Below are 22,683 nucleotides of genomic sequence, written 5' to 3' on the forward strand. Positions count from 1 at the left end.
CTTCAGCCGTATCTGTATGGTATCATGCACTGTTATAATGGACTTCGCCTATATCAATTTTAACTTTACTGTCCTTTTATTTAAAATACAATAATGCAACTGCAAAAGAAAAAAAAACACCACTGATGTTGACAATCTGAAATAATACAGAAAATGCTAAAAATACTCAGCAGGCTAGGCAGCAGCTGGTGATAGAGGAACTGAGTTAATGGGATAGATTTTTATTACAGAGGTGAAACAGGGGAGTTTGATCATATATGTCAGAAATCCAAAATGACTTAAGTTCAGATTTTAGTGGGTGAGAGCCCTTATCTGACAGAGACAGTTTTCTGTCCCACCACCTTTAATTAGAATGGAGGCAGCTATCACTGAGGCTGTTATTTGTCCAAAAAGCAACTCTAGTCTCCTGCTCCTCCCTGCATAAACTACAATACTCAGGGCTCCACTGTTTCAAGATCAGGCCTCTCTGAGCCACTCTATTGCAGACAGTGTAGCAGATCACAACAATATCAGAGATCCTTGCAGGAGGGTACTGGAGGGCACCACCTGACCAATTCAGGAATGGTCCCACTCACCTCAGCCTGCAAAACCTCATCAGTTGTGAATTGGATGCACGTATCTGTCATCTGGGTGATGTATTGGTGCACAGCAATCTGAGAAATGCCACAGAAGTTTGCATTGACAAGAGCATACACATCTGTGACTCTCTGCTGAAAGAGTTGCAGCAGCAATGTACAACAGTTATCAATTACCTCTACATTTTCTTCGCTTTTCCCAAAGCTCCTACATTCAGAGCAGTGTCTCTTTCTCATTATTTGTCCTTCTCCCCTGATACCTGTAACTCTGTGTTCCTTTGCAGGCTGCTGCTCCTTAATTTCTGTGGTCTTGATTTTGGAGGATGTATCATCTATTTCCAGTCGCAGCCTTAATACTGCTGACCCATTAGACAATAAGGTGTAGCAGAATTAGGCCATTTAGCCAATTGAGTCTGTTCGACCATTTGATCATGTCTGATAGGTTTCTCAACACCATTCTCCTGTCTGCTCCTCATAATCCTTGACTCCCTTACTAATCAAGAACCTTCCTATCTCTGTTTTAAATACACTCGATGACTTGGCTTGTGTTCAACTTTGTTCACTGCTCCAATGCTAGGACGCTAATGACTCCTGAACCAAAAGACTGGCAAAGTTCTTAATTCTGGCTGGTCCCTTAACTAGAGATGGGTTGTTGCAACTTTAACTTTAAGTCACTTCACCTATGGAAAGGTATAAGCATGTACCTTTCTGAACTTATCTGGCCTCCCTAGTTTATCCTTGAAATAGTCCTTGGTTGCCTTCAGCAGATATGTGACAGGCAGATATTGAATGCTGTTTTAGTTCAGGTTGAGTGCTCTAGTTCAAAATTAGATTGCTTACTAATCACAGCACTAAATTCCAGACCTTATGCCACAATTTAAGGGTTGGGAAATAATAGGGCTACCACATTCACTTTTCCATTCATTAAAAAATGGAACAGAAAATCAGATTCTCTGATAATTTTACAAGTTATTCTGAGGCTATCCACCTGTTATATCACAGATTTCAGGTTCTTTGTTGTGATTTCCCTACAGCTCTCGCATAAATGTATTATTTTAGTTTGAGAACTCCTTGTAGCATACCCTGTACTCATCCTCTTCATATCCAGAAAGTTCTGATCGACTACTGGAAACCTGTAGAAATCAGATATAACAAAACATAGATGAGAGATTTTTGAATAATCACTCCTTGCCCCACAATGCCTGCTGTTCCTGCTTTGATCGAAGATTGTGAAACTCAAGCAGCACATTTAAAGCATGGTTGCAAACTTCAGGCTTATTATATTTCATACTTCTTGATATTTACTATTATAAATACTCTGAAAGATGTGATTTCTAATAAAATTCATTTTTTTCTCAGCAAAATACCACCCAGAAGCAGTAGGCACACTATGTCTCTTGCAATATTTAAGCAATATAAAAATGAGTGCATTAAAACCATTTTGCATCTTTTATACAGGAAGTCTTCAAAAAAGCACAAAATGATAACATTCAGAAATGTCTAATATGGGGCATCTTGCATCAGCACATCACTCATATCTGCAGTTCACTGTTAAAGATCTTAAAAACACCAAGTTAATACAATATTAATTTCTGTAAAAAAAAACAAGAGAACATGCTGTTTCCTTCAACAGAAAGTGGGTAATGAAATAGAATTGCAGGCATGCAGTATTGCAGCAAACAGTAGGAGACAACTATAAAATATAGGAACAGGACACCTGTTTCCACTACCGTCTTGTCCCTCACTTCTTAGATATTTTCTGAAAGATCACAATTTATAATGCCTACACTTGTTCAATGATACCCAAATCATTGCGAAGTCCAGTGGCCGAAATACGAACAGGCCTACTGCAAATACTGTCAGCCACCAAGTCAAGAAAGCCACATTTAGGAAACAATTTAAAAGGCGTTAGCTCAAACTGTTAGAAAAATTCAATTGCCCAGCTGTCTGCTGCTAACTTCAGCCTTCTGAAGTGCACATGCATGCATGCTGATGTCAGGTATTATCTTTCATACCTTTCACAACAACAACTCCAGACCATGGTTTGCAAAGCCAGTCGTGCCTTACTCCCAGCTGACTGATTTCAGTTTCTTCAGATCCCTCAGTAAGAGCTTTCATCAAGGTCTGAAAGTGTTCAGCTGAATCTTGGTCATTGAAGGTATTTTGTGTGGGGGATGAATTGGTTGGAGAGGAGGGAGAGCTTTTCCCTAACAGGTGATAGGTGACTTTGAAACATTCTGCTGTTAAATGAAGTTGTTACGGTGACAATATGGATAATTTCAATTGGCCTTCCGGTATAAACACATTCTGTCCTTCACTTATTCTGATAAAGATTAATCTGGTAAACTTGCAAGGAATCTTTATCATCCTTGTGTCATTATGGATATGAATGTAGATTGGTGACATGGCTACACTTAAAGCTAATTGTACATTCTTTACTCTCACCCAGGAAGGTTCAACATCAGCATTACAGCCACAGATTATACCACTCCTGTTAAATGTAATTATATGTGAAATTTGTTGGTTCTGTTATTAAATATTATAAATTCACAAATTTAACATTTGTTATTTCTAAAAAAATGCATGGTTGAACTATTTTTAAATAGAAGGTTGATTGAGTAATAAATTGAACTAATCAATGTTTAGAGAAAATCAAGGCTTTTTACTTCTGTGGATTTACTCAACTTCTTGATTAAATTGCTCAGAGCTTGAAACATAGAAAGGGCTTCCTTTCATTGTCAAGTGAGTGTGCCTAAGCTACTAATTCTAACTACTGTATTTATTTAGTTACTTACTGTTGATCTCCAACCTGATTTTATTTAAAGTGAAGATAAAAATGTATGTTCTGGATGTAGGTTTGCTTGCTGAGTTGGAAGGTTCATTTTCAGACCTGAACTCAGCAAGCAAACCTACATCCAAAACCTCAACCCAAGCTACAAAGCTTCTCAAAACAAAACTCACTAAAAAGTATGTACTAATTATCCAAAAGATATAGGTGCCACTGGCAAGGAGAACATATATTGCACATCGCTCGTTGTTCTTAATCACAGATTTAAAACATACTGCCCATTTTTTCAAGTAGCATTTTTCTGACAGAAGGAAATTTTTATTATCCTTTTGATATTAGTCAAGGCATTGGGTGAACATACGGGAACGTTTTAGTCATAGCGATCACATCATGGTTTGGTTCAAATTTGTTCTGACAAGAAAAACGATGGCCTGCAAGAGATAGCTTTGGATTGGGGCAATGCAGATTTTATTAAACTAAAGCAGGATCTGACCATATTTGGCTGATAACAGCTCCTTGCGATTAAGTCTACAGCAGCGCAATGGAGGGCATTCAAAAAGGAACTCAGAGTATAGATCCAATACGTTCCCTTTAAGGAAATGTAAAAGCAAAAGATTCAGAGAATCCTGGATGTCTAGGACAATCCAGGACTGGAAAGAGAAGAGGAGTAGGGCTTTTAGCAAATTCAAAGGGAGCAATTCAGCTATGGCCCAGGAGGAACACAGGAAGAACAGGAGAGAACTTAAGAAAGCAATCCAAGAGCAAGAAAGTGACAAGAGAAATAACTTGCAAACATGATTAGGAAGAATCACAAGATATTGCATAAATACATTAAAGGGAAGAGGTAAACCAGGAAGAGAGTACAGCCCATTCAGAACCAAAGGAGCAACCTGTGTGTGAAGCCGCAAGATATTGGAGGGGTGTTAAATGAATACTTCTCTTCAGTCTTCACGCTGAGAAAGGAAAACATAGGTACGGAATTCAGGAAAAGGGACTGTGAGGAACTTATGCAGTTTGACACTGGAAACGGGGAGGTATTGGAGTCTATGATGGGCTTAAAAATGGAGAAATCACCTGGCCCAGATGATATGCTTCCCGGTAGGAAATTGCAGGTGCTCTGGGGGTGGGGGGAGTTGCTAGAGGACTGGAGGATAGAGAATGTGGTTCCACTTTTTAAAGAGGGGATGCAGAGACTAACCAGGAAATTACAGACATGTGAGGTCACTGGTAGGGAAACTACTGAAGGAAAGTCTGAAGGATCAAATTAATATACACTTGGAAAGACATGGGTTAATTAGAGATATTCAGCAAGGCTTTGTCAGAGGGATATCAATGCCTAATAAATTTGTTAGAATATTTTGAAAATGGGATTTAAGTGTGTGGATGAGGGAATTCCAGCTGATGTAATTTATATTACTTTTAGTGAAGCTTTTGACCAGGTCCCATGTAGGAGACTGATTTGAGAAGATTAAAGCACGTGGGATTGAGGGAAACTTGGCATGATGGATCAGAAACTAGCATAGTAATAGGACACAAAGGATAGGGGTAGTTCAAGTGACTGAAGATTGGTATCCAGCAGTGTACCACAAGGATCAGTACAGGGACCCAGGATCACATTGATGAAAATGTGGGGGGAGTTTTGAGCAAGTTTGCAGTCAACATCAAAAGTGGTAGAGTGTTTAATAGTGAGGAAGGTGGTTGTAGGCTCCAGGAAGACATAGAAGGGTTGGTCAGATAGACCAGTGGCAGATGGTATTTCACTCCAATAAGTGAAAGAAGAAACATGATCAGGATGTATTTAATAAATGGGTAGGGCACTGGGTAGTTTAGAGGAACAGAGGGATATTGAGTTAATTATTCACAGATCTCCTGAAGTTGGCACAGCACATGAATAGGATAGTTAAAGCAGCATATGGGACATTTGCTTTCATCAGTCATGGCGTAGAGTACAACAGCAAGGATCTAGGATGCTACCTAGGATGGAGAAATTGTCCTATAAGGAGAGACTAGATCGGCTTGGATTGTTATCTTTCCAGGAGAGAAGACTGGTTTGGTGGGGGGGAGAGAGTGACATGATTGAAGTGTATAAGATCATGAGAGGTATGGACAAGGTGAAGTGAAAGCAGCTGTTCCCCTTGATTGAGGGGATCAATCACAAAGGGCACAGATTTAAGGGAAAAGACAGGAGCTTCAGAGGAGATTTGGGGAAAGATCTTTTCAGTTCGCAGGTGGTGGGAATCTGGAATGCACTGTTTAAGAAGGTAATGGAGGCTAGAGATCTCACAACCTTTATTTTAATGTTTGATGAGCACTTCAAGTTTTATAACATTCAAGGATATGGGTCAAGTGCATGAAATTGGAATTAATGCACCTTTGGTGGTAGTTATGTTGGTGCAGACATTTTGGGCTGAAGGGCCTTATCACCACTGTATAAATCTATAAATTTAGGAAAATGATTCCTCCTTTTCTATACCGAGTCACATAAAGATATCTATATAATTAAAAAATTAGTTCATCAGGACATGAGGTAACGTGACACCTAGGCTTCCTTTATTACTAAGGGGTGTATTTGTTTCAGCTGTCTCTACAAACTGTTCGCAAGCTATCATTAAAATTCAGAGCCTACCTGATCTGTGTACCTTACACTAACAGCTGAAATATGTCCCTCATTGCCAGTGCTGCCTAAAACTTGAAATTTATGAGGGTAGTAAGGCAGGTTAGCTCTTAGTTTTGAAATATTTTCTGTGAAGACTCTCCATATTTCCTTTGTATTTGGTAATTTTCTTCTTAAACAAAAATGCTACACATCACTTCCCCCTAGATTCTAAGTCTTATTTTTCTAAATGGTAGAAGCTGGAAAAGTGTGCTTCTGGCTTGTCTGTTAGAAAAGGTTGTCTTTTTGACTTGCACGCTTTAACTGTATGTCCTTCCTGTCCACAAAAGTGACATATACAGACCCCTTCAGTCTTCAGTGATCCGGTACTTTTGCTGTCCACTCTTTCTTTGAGATTCATGTCACTGCTATAAGCTTTAGCTACGGTTGAATTGCCTCCAGGGCTCATCCGAAAGTGGAATTGCTCCATTCTTTGCAGTCTCTCCATTTGATCCTTCTGGTGCAAAGCAAGTTGCTTCACTAATGTCGTCAACTCCAGCAGTGCAGAATCTGGTGGGGAGCTTGGCTGCATGCCAACTAGTCGTGAAGGATCTCCAAGGCTTTCATTACGGTTTTGCACAGAGGCAGGCTGAGATTGGTCATGAACTTTGACCGACTTTCTGTACTGTCTGGAGGACATCTCATTTTCACACGGGACTTGTTTCACCTTAGTTTGCCGTCCCTTGAATGTTACCGACTTTGGATTCACGGATGGAGGCTTCTGATGAATATCTTGGTCAAGTACAACATTCATGAATTCTGGCCGCATTTTAAAATCCTTGTGTGTAGAAGAACTCCGTTTACTCGCCCTAGCTTTAAAAGTCCTGAACACTGCCCCCACAGCATAACTGGGTTTGGCTTCATTTGATTGCTGAAAGTTTTGAAAGAAACTATTTGCAGGTTCTGGTGAGAGTTGGCAGCTCCCATACTCTGCTCTGAGTTTCTCAAAAGCTCTTGCAGGAGACTGGTCCTTGAGTGGCAAATTAAGGACAAATATTTTTGCTCTTCCCTTAAGGTGTTGCACCAAAAGATCAAACTGGAGAGTGGGAGGCATTTTACGAATGACCAGTAGCTCCTGCATATCCGTGATCCAGTCTTCTATGTCAACTCCACAGTCTGGACTTCCGCTGAACTCAGGTACCTTCGCTAATTGCTGGGATGTAGCCTTGGAATGATGCAGAACCAATGGTAATGATTCAGATTGACAGCTGGGCACAAGGCAGGTATGGGCAGGAGAAAAGGATTGATGGTTCAGTATTGGTGGCCTCCAGTGGACTTCAGTTAAATGACTGCTTGCCTTCATCGGTTCAGCAAGCTTCTTTTTCTAAGGGACAGACATGAGCAACAGCATTCATTGTATTACCTTGGCTGTCTAACTTGATTTCCTTTTGGGTTTCCATGCTATGTTAACAGTTTTTGCTGAATTAGGCAATTGCAAACACTTAGCAAAACACTACAATTGGTTTCATTAAAAGTCAATGAATTAAGATTTAACTTTGCCCTGCTATCCTTTCTTAAGCTATTCAATACACAGAATCTGCAAATCTGTTCAAAACTTCTGTCTTTTAGTTAAAATTGCATGAAACTTTCTACTGCTATATTTACATAGACATGGATTTATGAACAATATTAAATTAGTTGGATGGCCAAGAGATTTTTGTTGAAAAATTTGCAAGATTTTGGTCATTGTACTCATAAATATGGACTCTAGTGCTCTTAAAATCTTAGGCAAGATGGTGGATAGTTAGCTGGCTTCACCCTCATAATTTAAAAAGGACAGTAGTATGTTATTTTCCATCTAAGGGAAGCATTCTCAAATAAAGAGAACATTAGAAAATTACTGCTGGACAACTGTAATGTTCTTACCCATTACCTTTAAATTTATTGGACAGAAACTGTTTGGTCCAAGGGTTTTGTCCCTCCATAGAGCATTTTCTTCATTACTGTTGTTGTGTTCATGTTAATTTTGGTGAATCTCACCCTCAATTCAATATTGATTTCCTTAGGATTTTAGATATGCTAAACTCTTGGCCTACTGTAACTAGCAATGCAAAATAAATAATGCAATTATTCAGTATGCTCATGATTTCCATTTCTTCATTGACAATATCAGTTGTCAAGGAGCGCTCACCACTCTTGACCACAATTTTCTTGGAATAAGATTGTAAAATTTCATGGTATTGATTTTGACATTCTTTGAGAGTCTCTTTCCATTCTTCCTTTCTGCTACCCTCACCATCTATTTTCTCAAACCACTTTACTGTTCTTTGCACTTTCCAATTCATCAGGATCTCTAGCTATTTTTGCAACTGTCATTTTTTTTTCTTTTAGCTTTATTTTGTATCTTTCCTTGTTTTTTGTTATTCGTGGCAAGTAAAACTCTTGCTCCTCAAAAGGTATGAATTGATTTGGCACCAATTGAAATTATTTCTCAACAATTGCCACTGATCTTCTGTCATTTTTCTCAATAACAAATTTGCCTACTTTAGTGTGGGCTATCACAATAAAGTCAATCTTATCTAAATCCTAGTAACTGTTGCATATTTCTCCCATTAACACCATGTGGGTCAAGTCATGATCTCCATTAGATAAATTGATTCATTAATTTATTATTGGACTGCCAACTAATTATAAACCATTGCTTGTTATAAAATCTAATAAGACATGTCTTGTTGGATACAGAAAACTACTGCAGACAGAAGAAATTCACTCTTTTTGACTTGCACTTGTTTGCTTAACCCAATTTAAGAGAGAATTAGAGCTGCTCATTCATAGCAATCAGCCTTTCCTACATGTTTATCCAGTACATTTAAGCAACTTGCCATCTTGGAGCTGCTGACAGGAGGCCTTTACTAAATTCCAACTACAATCTTAATCCTTTTCTATTTCTTAATTCTACCCATAAAGTCTCCACTGATCATGCACCTCTTGTTAATAATCCTCTCTTAATCTTGAAGGAGTTTTATCCTTAATAACACAGACGTTTCTCCTGCCTATACAACTTACCCCTCCCAATCCTGTATTTCAGTTATAATGTGGTATGTTTTAGTTTTCAGTTCTGACTGACTAGCAGCCATGTGTCAGTAATGGCTACCTTGTTACAACCTTCACGGTGAATGCGTTTTTGTATAACACTTGCTTGGATCAAAACGTTAAGCTGCCCTTCAGCTCTATATTTTTACATGCTCATTTCTTAGTCATTTCTCCTAGATTAAATTCCTTCGTATCTCCCAGTTTGTTTTTGCACGTCTTGCTAAATCAAATTTTTTTACTTTTACTTTAATCTCTTCCTTTACATTACAAATCTTTCCTGTCCCATGAAATAGAAGTCATTTTTCCTCAGACAATTACTTCAGTCATTTTGAAAATGGCTTCAGGAACAATTTAGAGATAATAATCGTTAGGGCATATAAATCTTTAGCAACACAGATCGAGAACTTATTCAGTTCTAAAGTTTTCATCTTGTTTAAAAAACAGTTGTTTGTAGGCATGGATGCACATGCACAAATATTAAGCCAATACATGTAATCATTCTATTAACCTGACATAAACTCTTATTTTGTAATCTTCAACAAGCTTATTCCTTTGAGTTACAACTGTTCAGTCGTCCTTTTTTAAAGTAATTCTTTGTTTTCTGATTCAAAAAGGCAGATTTTTGAAAACAAATTCAATCTCTAATCCTCAGCAGAGACGAAATGTAATGACATTTTAAAAAGTCCTATTCATTTGCCCAAACTGAGGCACATGACAGATATGGGCTTCAAATTGATTTCCAACAAGCTTTCAATGATTTTCTTGAGGGAACAGTGCAACTTCCCCTGACTTCAAAAATAAAAACACAACGCTTTCACAAAGAGAAAGAGACCAGAAGGTGCCGGACAGCCTAAATAACTTACTTTCTTTTTTAAAAAAAGTTAATTCTTAAAAAAAAGTGCTAAGAATTAAACAGCTCTGAACACTTCAAAAGATGCATGCAGCCATGTTTACAAGTAGCAGCTGGTAATTTACAAACACAAACCATGCCTGCAATGAATTCACCATTTATATATACTAAGATTGATGCATCTGTGCATGTTTCCTACATTTCCATCTTTAAGCAGGAGGACGCAACTACCATGAGCAGTATCCATTATAAACATGGAAATATGATTTGCAATGAAATAAAAGGGGAAAATGCATAATTTTAAAACAGGAACAAATTATACCTGTGTCCCTTGATCTTTTAAAAAAAAAACCTCTTTACTTAAACATTATACATGGTCTTTGCTCCGAACGTGCAAAATACTCAACGAGTCTAAAAGGTGTTTTGTTTCTGATGTAAAGTCACCAACCTGAAGCATTACCTTTGTTTATCTATAGCTGCCACTTGTCCAAAATACGTCACTGAACTTGAACTGGAGCTGTCTACATTAGCATGATTTATTCAGCAAATAGTTCTGACTTTGGTTTGCTGGAGCCAAAATTTAATTTGGGAGATGAACATCAGGATTCTATGGAAATGCTGACACTTGACCAATGTGGAAATTGCCTGGAAATTTACATTTTTGATGGGGCTGATTCACTGCTATGTGGGACCCAAATGTCTCCGATCCTGAGCCCACAGCAGAGATTTGGGACAGATTATGACTTAGCTGGATATTTACCAGGTAAGTGAAACACAGTTTCATAACAGCTGTTCAAATAGCTATATAATTCAACTGAGCATTACAACCAATCCCCTAATCACCCAACCAAATCATGTGAACCCACCCCAACTCATCAAGTGACCCCACACAACTGGGACCCTGATATCACTATCTCCCCAGCTAGTCTCAACCCAACCATATCTCCAGTGCCTAATCACCTATTCATAAACTTAGCTGTTCACTCAGTCACCAAGTGTCAATACTCACCCATACTCGCATACATTCATTAAAAGATGCAAGACCTTTAAGAACATAACAAGGTAGTATGTTCTCTCCTTGGTCCAGGTCTCCAATGCTCGTTGGACTGGACTATAGACTCTGTACTTCCCATATCTCCTTCAGCTGTCATCTGGAGAAATTAGTCTTAGCATCAGGTCCGAAAAACGCTGCAGGCAATGATTGGCCATTGCCACTAAGTGGAAGATTTAGGCCAGAACACAGAAGGATGTCATGCATCTTGGGATACAGAGAATACATCAGTGATCAGAAATATCTTTCTCAAATCTGGAAGTGTGAATTCTGTGACCACTCAGAACAGGGTTCCCAAAGATGCCCAGGACAGCACAGTATTATGAAATGCTTTCTCAATTAAAAGTTGCAATCTTCACAGTTCCCCCATACAATACACAACCACTGCTCAAAAGAGATCAAAGCAGATTTCAATAACCTAAGATTCCATCAGAAAACCAGCAAAGACTTACTGAAGTACAAGACTTCTCAGGGTTAGAATGAGTCGATGTGTTGAGATAATTACCTCTATTCCAAACTTCTCCACAAATGATCAATTCTTTACAAAAGTAACAAATGAACTATTGCTCAATATCTAATTGGATCCTGTGCCAGATAGAAAGATTTTCAAATAAATGAGATACTAGTCCAAGGAAACAGTTAAGATTTGACATTAAAATATTGTGCACCACAAATTAATGCTCAAATGATCTTTCTAATAACAGAAATAAAATGGAGAGAAATATTTAAGATAAATCGACTGTTTAACAGTTTAAAAAATAATCAGTACTCTCCCTAATCCTCTGATGTCTTTCGGCATACAGTTACTTTAAAATCTCTTCAATAACTCTTTCAAAAGAAGCCTTCATACCAAGTGCTCTATATACCAATACTTAAATAGCTGGGACCCTGCTATAAACTGGGCGTTGACTTCATAATGTTTGGAAGATTACTCCACAATGACCCATTTTTATGGACTCTTATACAAAAGCAATAACTTAAAGCTATTCCAACAGGAACCTTACTTACCAATCCACAAAATAATTACAGCTTTTCTTGGTCTAACATAACTTTATAGATTTTGACATGCAGATTTATCAATCATATGATCAGCCATGCAAGCGCCATTTTTTGAAAACACAATATAAAATCAGAATGCAGCTGAATGATGCCATTTTTTGAGGTACGTACATGGTGAACATTCGGTGTGCTTACACTCCTCTTCATGTGCCTCCCTTTTGATGAAAGTGCTTCTTTTAATGTGACTGCCTAAAACAGGAAGACAAATCACAAATCAATAGATTTCAAATGACAAACTTGTCTGATATGACGATGAACTGTCTGGTTTGAATGTAATTAATAAACGACAAAGCAATGAAAAACCCATTGCAAGAAGGCAAATAAACTTCCTGTAAGTGTGTGAAGCTACTCTGGATTAATCTTGTTGATGTTTCTAAATTTAACAAATTAGGGAGCAGAGTTCTGAATCTGATTGTGTTCAGCAGTGTTTGCACAGTTTTCTATAAAAGACAAGAGTATACACCATTATGGGAAGCTTAATAATTGGGACCTTGACGCAGCATGGTGGCTCAGTGGTTAGTACTGCTGCCTCACAGCACAGGGACCCAGGTTCAATTCCACCCTCGGGCGACTGTATAGAGTTTGTAGATTCTCTCTGTTTCTGCTTCAGTTTCCTCCCACAGTCCAGAGATATGCAGTTAAGGTGGATTAACCATACCAAATTGCTCATACTGTACAAGGATCTGCTGGCTAGGTGGATTATCCATGGGAATTTCAAGATTACAGGAATAGGATGGGTCTGGGTTGGATGTTCTTCAGTGTGGACTTGTTGGGCCAAATACCATGCATCCACACTGTCGGGATACCATGACTGGTGAAGCCATTTTTCATAATGACCTAAAGGTCAAACATGTGAGCATGCATTCTCCCAACGCTGTGGAAAGTGTTTGGAATCTAATTTCAGGCACAGCAGATAAGGGAATAACTTTGAGAAGGACGGGCAGAAGAACTGAGGGTGCTATACTTAAAAGCACACAATATATAAAACAAATTAAATGAGTTTGGAGTGTAGATTAAAATTGGTGGGTACAATGTTGGGAGGTATCACAGATGTAGCTGCAAGAGAATCAGGGCTTGGAACTGAATATCTAAGCCCTGTGACCAGCTGTGTTCCACAGGGGATCAGTTCTGGATCCTTTTTTTTGTTAGTTATTTACATAAATGATTTGGATGAGTGTATAGAAGGCATGGCTGTTTGCAGATGATACCATAACGGTGTATAGTAGACAGTGAAGAAGGTTTTCTAAGATTATAAAGGGATCTTGATCAAATCGGCCAATAAGCTAAAAAATGGAATTTGGACTGCAATCGGGGTAAATGTAAGGTACAAGGGTAGGGCATATACAATTAATAGTTGGGCCATGGGAAGCATTGTCGAACAGAGAGACCTGGGGTGCAGGTACATAATTGTTTGAAGTTTGCATCACATATAGACAGGGTGATTAAAAAGGTGACCGACACCCTTGCCTTCATTGCTCAGTCCTTTGAGTATAGGAGTCGGGAAGTCACGTCAAGGTTGTGCAGGATATTGGTGAGGCCTCTTCTGGAGTACTGTGTACAATTCTGGTTGTCCTGTTCTGGGAAGGCTATTATTAAGCTGGAAAGGGCTCAGAAGAGGTTTACCAGGATGTTACTAGGTATGGAAGGCTTGAGTTATAAAGAAAGGCTGGATAGGCTGGGACCTTTTTCATTGGCGCATAGGATATTGAGAGGTGACCTGATAGAAGTTTATAAAATAATGAGAGGTATAGGTAGAGTTAATGGTAGTTGCCTTTTCCCTAGGATGGGGGATTTCAAGATGAGCAGCCAGATTTTTAACATGAGGGGCAAGATTGACAGACAAGAGAGGAGGGTCAAATCTTCCCCCCCCCCGAGGTTGGTTCACGTGTGGAATGAACTTCCTGAGGAAGTGGTAGGATGTGAGTACAATTACAATGTTTAAAAGACATTTGGATAGACCGATGAGTAGGATAAGTTAAGAGCGTTCTGGGCTAGGAGCAGGCAGGTGGGGCTCATTTAGTTTGGGATTATGTTCAATATAGACTAATTGGGCAAAGGGGTCAGTTTCCATGCTGCGTGACTGGGAAAATCAGGTTGGCAGTGGATGCCAAGAGAAGGAATTTGTGGAATGGGATTTTGTTTTGAAGCAGCTTGCAGTAAAGCCCAATAGAGATCAGGCAGTTCTGGATTTGGTGATGTGTAATGATACAGACTTGATTAGAGACCTTAAGGTGAAGGATATATACCCCATCCCCCCAGCCAGAGGGCATTGACCATAATATGATAGAATTCACCCTGCAGTTTGAGGGGGAGAAGCTGAATCAGATACAATTCAGAGGTATTACAATTCAGGAAAGGCAACTACAAAGAGATGAAGGAGGAACTGGCCAGAGTTGATTTGAAGGGGAGCAAAGCAGAGAAGATGGCAGGGGTTTCTAGGCTAATTCAAGAGGCACAGCAGAACTCATCCTGAGGAAGAAGAAACATAGAATCATAGAACCCTTACAGTGTAGAAGCAGGCCATTTGGCCCATCAGGTGCATAGTGACCCTCCAAAGAGCATCCACCGTACCCTATACCCCCGCATTTCCCTTGGCTAACCCACCTAGCCTACACATCCCTGGATACTATGGGCAATTTAGCACGGCTAATCCACCTAACCTGCACATCTTTGGACTGAGAGAGGAAACCATACAGACGTGGGAAGAATGTGCAACTACACACAGGCAATTGCCAGAGGTTAGAATCAAACCCAGATCCCTGATGCTGTGAGGCAGCAGTACTAATCACTGAGCCACCGTGCTGCCCCATACTAAAGGGAGGACGAAACAACAATGGCTGACAAGGGAGTCGGGGACAGCATATGTAGTAACGATTTGTGGGAAGCCAAAGGATTGGGAAGTCTTTAAAAACCAGAACATAACTCAAAAACTAATATTGGAAGAAAGATTAAATAGGAGAGTAAGCTAGCTAGTAACATAAAAGAAAATAGCAATTTTTTTAAAAAGATATACAAGAAGGTAAAAGAGAGGATAGAGTGGATATGGAAAATGAAACTAGGGAACAAACACAGCTGAGGAACTTAGCAAATACTTTGCATCAGTTTTCATGGTGGAAGGCACAAAGTACCATACCAGAACTTCATGAGAGTCTGGGGGAAAGAGGGGAGTGTAGTGGCCAATACTAAGGAGAAGGTGCTGAAGAATTTGAAAGGTCTGAAGATGGATAAATCACTCAGATCAAATGGACTACACCACAAAGTTCTGAAGGAAATCAGTGAAGAGATTGTGGAGACAGTGGTGATTTTTCAGGAATCACTGGAGTCAGAGTGGGTCCCAGACGACTGGAAAATGGCTGATGTAATACTCCTGTTTAAGATGGGAAAGAGGCAGAAGATGGAAACTTATGTTAGCCTGACCTCAGTCATTGCTAAGATTTTAGAATGAATTATCAAGGATGAGGTTGTGGAGTACTTGGAAGTGTGTGGTGAAACAGGGTTGTGCTTGCATGGCTTCATCAATGGGAGGTCATGCCTGATAAATCTGTTAGAATTCTTTCAGGAGGTGGCAAGCAAATGAAGACTACTTATATCGTTGTTACATCCTATATTGTCACAAAAATCACAAAACAGACCCAAGACTTTTACCAAAGAGTCACAGTTGCAAATTGCCCTTAGTTCTAGGTTTATGTCATGATTGGATTATTGAGTTATTAGGACTTGTGATCTTAAGCAGGAGAATAATAGACCAATACTCTAACCACAACAACCTCTCTGATCCTTCACCCTATCAACCTAATGAAACAATCATTCAACATGTTTTATATTGCATACACGGCCGACCTCCTTACAATGTGTGTGAAAATATTCTTTATGATGATGAAATCACTATTTTTGTGTTCTTCCATTTTTCTCTCTTAACTAATAAAATGTGAGTTAAATACAAATACCTATTTTAAAAGTAAGTTATTTTGAAGATTCCAAAGTAACTCAAGTCTAGATAGTAATCATATTCTTTAGTGAATTTAAACAAACAATTGTGAATGCTGGAAATCTGGAACAAAAGTGGAAATGACTGGCAAAACTCTGCAGGTCTGGCAGCAATTGTCAGAGAAAGCTGAGTTAATGTTTCGATTTCAGTAAGTCTTCAGAACATTTTTTTTCCTGGAAGGAGGTAGAAGAGAAATGTACGGGGTTTGGGGACTATGAGTTTGGACGCTGTGGGGTGATCGAAAAGTGTGGCGCTGGAAAAGCACAGCAGATCAGGCAGCATCTGAGGAGCAGGAAAATCGAGTTTTCAGGCATAAGCTCTTCAAATGCCCAAAAAGCTGACTCTCCAGCTCCTCGGATGCTGCCTGACCAGCTGTGCTTTTCCAGAGCCACACTTTTTGTCTCTGCTCTCCAGCATCTGCAGTCCTCACTTTCTCCTGACTGAGAGGATGAGATCAAACGAACAGATGTTGGTGACAGTTTTGGACACAATGGCCTGATGTTTGATAGTGGAGTCTTGGTCCGGGGAGATAAAAGGAAGTATATAAATACCTATTTTAAAAGTAAATCTCCACAATATAGAGTCAGTGCATCAGACGACAACAATAGCACTAAATCTTGTCGCCAGGTTTGATGACAAAAAGACAGGATTGGATATGAAAGCAAGGAATGCAGTCAATTCAGAGGTGGATAGGTTTGAATGGACAAGGCATTAAGACAACCAATGCCACATCAATAGGTATCAATGAACAAGTTAAGTGGTGCTAAAAGACCAGAGGAAGGGATCCAGGCAGAGGGAGAGTATTGGAGTAGGTGAAGGCACTTGCGGAACGGGCAGAGGACTCCCCAGATGAAAGGAGCATGGAGGAAGCAATGACAGATTGAGAAGTTCAATGTCATGTTGCATCCATAATTCAATGAGTGTGGGTAAGATGGATAAAACTAACCCTTGTTGAGCACAGAATGTTCACCATCACAGAGCAGAAGGTCAAATGGGATAGTAAATACTCAAAAGGTAGGGTTAGAAGAAGTGGGGGGGGGGGGGGGGGGGGGGGGGTATGGGGAGGGAAAGAAAGCTTCCAGAGGAGTATGGGTACGAGCTGTTGAAGCTTGCGTTTCTTAAAGCTTCAAAGAAAGTGAAAACACTTCATGACAGAACATCGAACAAACTGGAGAATGAAGTGGAATGGGGGGTTGGAACACAGGTCTGAGACAGTGTGGGGTGCGGGGGGTGTTAGAGATAAAGATCAAGAGTGCACAAGTATTGAGACATAGCACAGAGTATGGATCCCAGGAGATGGTGTGAACTGCTGTCTGAGTACCGTTGTACATCAGAGATACCTGTGATCCTGGGTGGATTTGAAACATGAAGGATGAAACTTCAGTTGGAATCCACGTGGGGCAGTTCTGAGCTGAAGGAAGTCACTGAGGCATGAGAGATGGCTGTGGAAGCGAGTTTTAGCAAAGACTTTGTCAAATATTAGGAGAGAAAACACAAGTAATGATGGTGAACAATGAGGTCAGAATGGAAATTCTTTGAAGGAGGAAAACCTATTCAAGGTAGGCATACCTAAGAGATATGGCATCGAGTCAACTCTAAGATAAACTCTGAAGAATCACCAGACTCTAAACGTTAACTCTGCTTTCTACCCATAGAGGCTACCAGACCTGCTGTGTTTTGCCAGCCATTTCTGTACATATCTTTAGCATTTAGGAATTTTGTTTCAAACACTTGTTAAAAAAATATATAAAAACATTCACCTGTCTGAGTCGTTCGAGACTAAGGATGTTTTCCACCTCTAGCACTCCTCTTGTGTACTTTTCAATGTACGTTTCTCCATCACCTGAACCATCATTTTCACTCTTTGCTGCCATAAGTGCCAAAGTTTCTCGATCCTCTGCTTCTTCAGAAGCCTGAAGAAAGGGAATTTGTCAATATCATCTGAAAACTCAGCATAAAGTGGGAATGTGTTCTTTGAGACAGAGAATCAGCCTTTATACTTCCATAACAAGAACTGGCAAGTTTAGCATAAAGTAACTCTTTACATCAAAAGATTGTACGTTAGATGTGCCAATTCTGTCCAAAATTTAAACAGAGACAAAATCTTGGAGTTATCAAGGCTTGGGTTCTACACTAAATTAATGAACAGACCTAGAGCAAGGTGCAAGCTACTTGAAGAGGGGCCTTCTTGCACAGTAGTGATTCCCCTACCTCTGAGCCAAAAGATGTTGTCTCAAAGCCAACCTTCCCAAAACATGAAACATAAGATGTCAAAAAGGTTGATTAAAAATATCCTCAAATCACTTGAAGCCTATTCAAGAAAAACTTAGACATGGTATCTGAAAAATACAATAGGAGGTTAAATATGTTGTGAAATTTGAAAGGGTTCAGAAAAGATTTACAAGGATGTTGCCAGGGTTGGAGGATTTTGGCTATAGGGAGAGGCTGAACAGGCTGGGGCTGTTTTCCCTGGAGCGTCGGAGGCTGGGGGGTGACCTTATAGAGGTTTACAAAAATATGAGGGGCACGGATAGGATAAATAGGCAAAGTCTTTTCCCTGGGGTCGGGGAGTCGAGAACTATAGGACATAGGTTTAGGGTGAGAGGGGAAAGATATAAATGAGACCTAAGGGACAACTTTTTCCACACAGAGGGTGGTACGTGTATGGAATGAGCTGCCAGAGGAAGTGGTAGAGGCTGGTACAATTGCAACATTTAAGAGGCATTTGGATGGGTATATGAATAGGAAGGATTTGGTGGGATATGGGCCGGGTGCTGGCAGGTGGGACTAGATTGGGTTGGGATATCTAGTTGGCGTGGACAGGTTGGACTGAAGGGTCTATTTCCATGCTGCACATCTCTGTGACTCTAAGGCATTAGCAATTCCATTATTTTTCACATCTTTGCAGAGAATTGGTTCAAAACCAAATCTCAAAGTTAAATCAGCTTTGTAAATATATTACCATTTATCACCAGGTCAAAATTCCAAAATTCCCTTCCTAACAGCCTGCCTACTTGCTGCACAAGGACTGCAGCAGTTCTAGAAAGCAGCTCACCACCTTCTCAAGTGCAATGAGCACAGGCAATCGATGATGGCCCAGTCAGTAATACCCACGTCTCATGAATGAATAATACAGAAAACAATTCCTCCGTGTTTCTAAGTGTCATCTGTGGCTGTTGCCCCCACATCAGAAGATTATGGGTTCAAGCTCCACGCTAGAGATTTAGAACTGAGATCTAAGCTGACACTCCAATACAGTACTGAGGGTGTACTGCACTGACAGAGTCTGAGACATTAAAGTAAGGCCCTATTGGCTGTCAAAAACAAATCTAGAAGCTCCCATGATACCATTAAAAAGTACATTAGAGGGAACTTGGCCTCAGTGGCCTTGACAGCATTTATCCATTAATAAATATCAGTAAAACAAGCAGATTGTTTGCACATTATCATATTGTTCTTTTTTAATGGAACTTACACAACCCAAATTGACATTTTCAAATCATACCAGTGACCACACAGCAAAACCATTCTATTAGCTGTAAAGCACTTTGGACTTCCTGAGATTATGAAAAATGTGACATAAATGCATCTTTCTTTCTTCAAACAGTCACCACTAGAGGGCAGCCAGAGAACTGAAGATATTTGTTTAAGATAGACACTATTTTGGGGTTTCTCACCTGCATAATTACTCAACTTAAAATAATCAGACATTACTTTTGAAAAGTATAATTTTCTTGTAAATTTCTTTTCCTCTGATGACTCAAATAGAGGTACCATGCTTCAACAGTCAGTCATATTCAAGTACCATATTCAATCCATTATTTATACATATCAATAGGGATAACCAATTCAATAAGCCCGAAGCATTCAGACACATGGATCTGGATATCAGTTTTTAATAAAACCTTTATTAATAAAACAAGACATTAAAACCAGTTACAATCTGATGACATTTGAACTGAATCAATGGAATAGCCATGCCTAAAACAGTGTAGAACAGAGGTTCTAGAGATAAGCTTTTATATCTCTTTTTCAGTAAGAAAGCAAAGTGGGTTCTCAGTTCAATATATCAGCTGTCAACCACCTCAGTTTGTTTATTAAAACTCAGCGTTTTCAATTGGAGAACAATTTTGCATTTAGTTTACCTTCGATTTATAATTTACACACAGTATTAAACAACGCATTTAGTGATGTACAACAATTTGAAAACCTTACAACTTGGCTTTCCAAAACCAAAGACTGCAGCGACACAGTGAAACATGGCTGCAGATAGAAATGTTAGTGGTTGGGTATGGCATGAAATGTACATTGTAAATATAACCTGTAAGTGATGTGCCTCACCACACTCCAGAGTGCCACATGCTGTTATGAAAGAAACTGAATTCATTTAGTGATTTCACATACAAATAACCTGTTATATAATGTACTTACACAGATTTCATGAATAAAGACCATTTATGAAAAAAGTATTCCAATCTTTTGAAATATTATATATGTTAGCTACGTGCAAAAACTGTAATTAAATACTGCCAACAGCAGTGTATTTTAATGCACTGAAGCATAAAAGTTTTATACTGATGTGCACGGCCAGATTTTAGGATGTGAGTTAAAAACATAACAAGCTCACCAAGGTCCCATTGATCACCCAGCATTAGTATATACCAAGTTTCTATTTGCAGAAATACTTTGGATTAAGCTTTTCTGAGCTTCTACCAATAAAATTATTTAGAGTGTAACTAAAGTGTAACTTCTCCCAGACTGGACAGATGTTAATGCATACTGTTCCCACAATAATGGTTGTACCTATTTACTGAGGGAGAGTCAGAAGTGTCTACATTGCTATGTGAGAGGTAATGGTAATTTACAGGGAAAGAGAAATCTGATATATCAGGTGGAACATTGGTTATTCTGTTCTCCTTGTATGTAACTCTGGGGGAATTCTAAGGTCATGAAGGACAGCATTCAGGGTAAATGACCTCCACTTCGTCATAAGTGCTTACAACATTTGTGAGTAAAAGCAAAATACTTCAAGTTCTGTACAAGATTTGAAATATGAACTCAGTTTCTCTCCAGTGAGGCAGTCAGACTGTTAAGTCTCTCCAGCATTTTGTTTTATTTCAAACTTCCAGGGGATGTTGCATTTGACTTGGTTGCAGACTATTTCTTCCTTGCAAACAGATTTCACATGCCTACTTCTTCAATGGACAGTGCCACTTCAGTATTGATCGTTGCTGAACTATAGCCAATTTCACACTTGGGATTTACATGGACTGCCTCAATCTACCTAAGCTTATTTTAAACATGGTTATTAAGGCAAATGGACTAAGGACATGTCTTCTGTGTGGTGGGATTCAAGGACAGGATTTATAAAATTACATTTTTTTCACAATTTTTGTATTATTTATTCAATAGTGAAATTACTGCAGCTGTACTCAATAAGAAAACATTTTTGTTCATTAGCTCATAGTCCCAGCTTTGCCAGAGAATTGAACATACATTTACCTTGGGTATGTTGGATACTATTTCATAGGTAACACCACAGGAATGAAGTATGTGTTTGTAAGACATTCTTCGTTTCAGACTCTGTGTGAAACTCTGTAAAGTAAGTTGCCAAAGAAGTATTTTGAATTAATAATTTCATTCACCCAAAAGCAGGTATCTTTCGAGAAACAAAACTGGAATGTAAAAGTATATAAAACAAAAATCACTTCATTTGTTAGCTCAATTTATCCCCTCCCATTGCTGGCTTCACTTTGGTAGATCTCATACATCCTCAATGACTTTTGATATTAAAACTATCAACATTTTTCTTAAAAACGTCGACAAATTTGTTTAAAAATAATTAAGAAAAACACAGATCTTGCATAAACAACTGTAACAGCTAAATACAAGTTGGATAATATATAATGAGTAGCTGATCATTTGTCTCCCTAAACCTCTTGTATGAACCACAAGCTCAAATAAGGAGTGCGTTGGAATGTGAAATAATAAGCACTCATCTATTAATGTGTAATCTGTGGCTGCACTATGCACATTCAAAAGAGATCTTACACTACAGCAGCTCACTAAAGATAATCGAACAGTACTTTTATCCACCGGAAAGTCTACTACAGAAAAAAAACAAGATCTGTATTATGCTGGGAATATCAGTTCCAAGGCAGGCACTAAAATTTTGGCATTTCTTTTATAGTCACTGCATCAGTACCCTGGAATTCCTTCCCAAACGCCAAGAGCTGCAATATGCAAGGACTAGACCCATCATTCTTCTCAGTGGAATGAAGGTTGCTTGCCAGCAATACCCACATCCCAACAACAAATATGTTAAACTATTTATATAACCTGGGTTTCACTGCAACGTAGTGCAACGCAAAACCTAAAACTAAGACTGTGAAGAGCTCAACAGGCAAAGATAAATCCTCTAGGAAGTCTCATTCTTGTAACTTGTATTGCCAATCAAGCAGAGTCTGACTTGGGATTCAAGCTGCATTGACAACAGAACTGGAGGTAAATATTTTGGTGCAATAAAACCGTTGTAACCTAAGCAACAAAATATATGCCAGCTGGTATGCTACTCTTCTCCCAGACTGGACAGATGTTAATGCATACTGTTCCCACAATAACGGTTCTACCTATTTACTGAGTGAGAGTCAGAAGTATCTACATTGCTATGTGACAGGTAACGATAA

At 39.1% G+C, this 22,683-nt stretch overlaps 1 protein-coding gene across 4 annotated transcripts in view; it reads right to left on the bottom strand.

The window, feature by feature from the left end:
- The window catches only part of kif13a (kinesin family member 13A), a 332,721-nt gene that overhangs the window by 24,640 nt on the left and 285,398 nt on the right, over positions 1-22,683 (bottom strand). For all 4 annotated transcript variants that reach the window (XM_060849815.1, XM_060849814.1, XM_060849816.1 and 1 more), the window contains 4 exons: positions 21,500-21,592; positions 17,758-17,910; positions 12,121-12,198; positions 1,658-1,708 (listed from right to left, as the gene is read on the bottom strand). In XM_060849815.1, the coding sequence (XP_060705798.1) occupies positions 1,658-1,708; positions 12,121-12,198; positions 17,758-17,910; positions 21,500-21,592 (375 nt within the window). The remainder of the gene's footprint in view (positions 1-1,657; positions 1,709-12,120; positions 12,199-17,757; positions 17,911-21,499; positions 21,593-22,683) is intronic.

The sequence above is a fragment of the Hemiscyllium ocellatum genome, chromosome 34, assembly GCF_020745735.1.
Source record: "Hemiscyllium ocellatum isolate sHemOce1 chromosome 34, sHemOce1.pat.X.cur, whole genome shotgun sequence".
In the NCBI taxonomy this organism is placed as follows: domain Eukaryota; kingdom Metazoa; phylum Chordata; class Chondrichthyes; order Orectolobiformes; family Hemiscylliidae; genus Hemiscyllium; species Hemiscyllium ocellatum.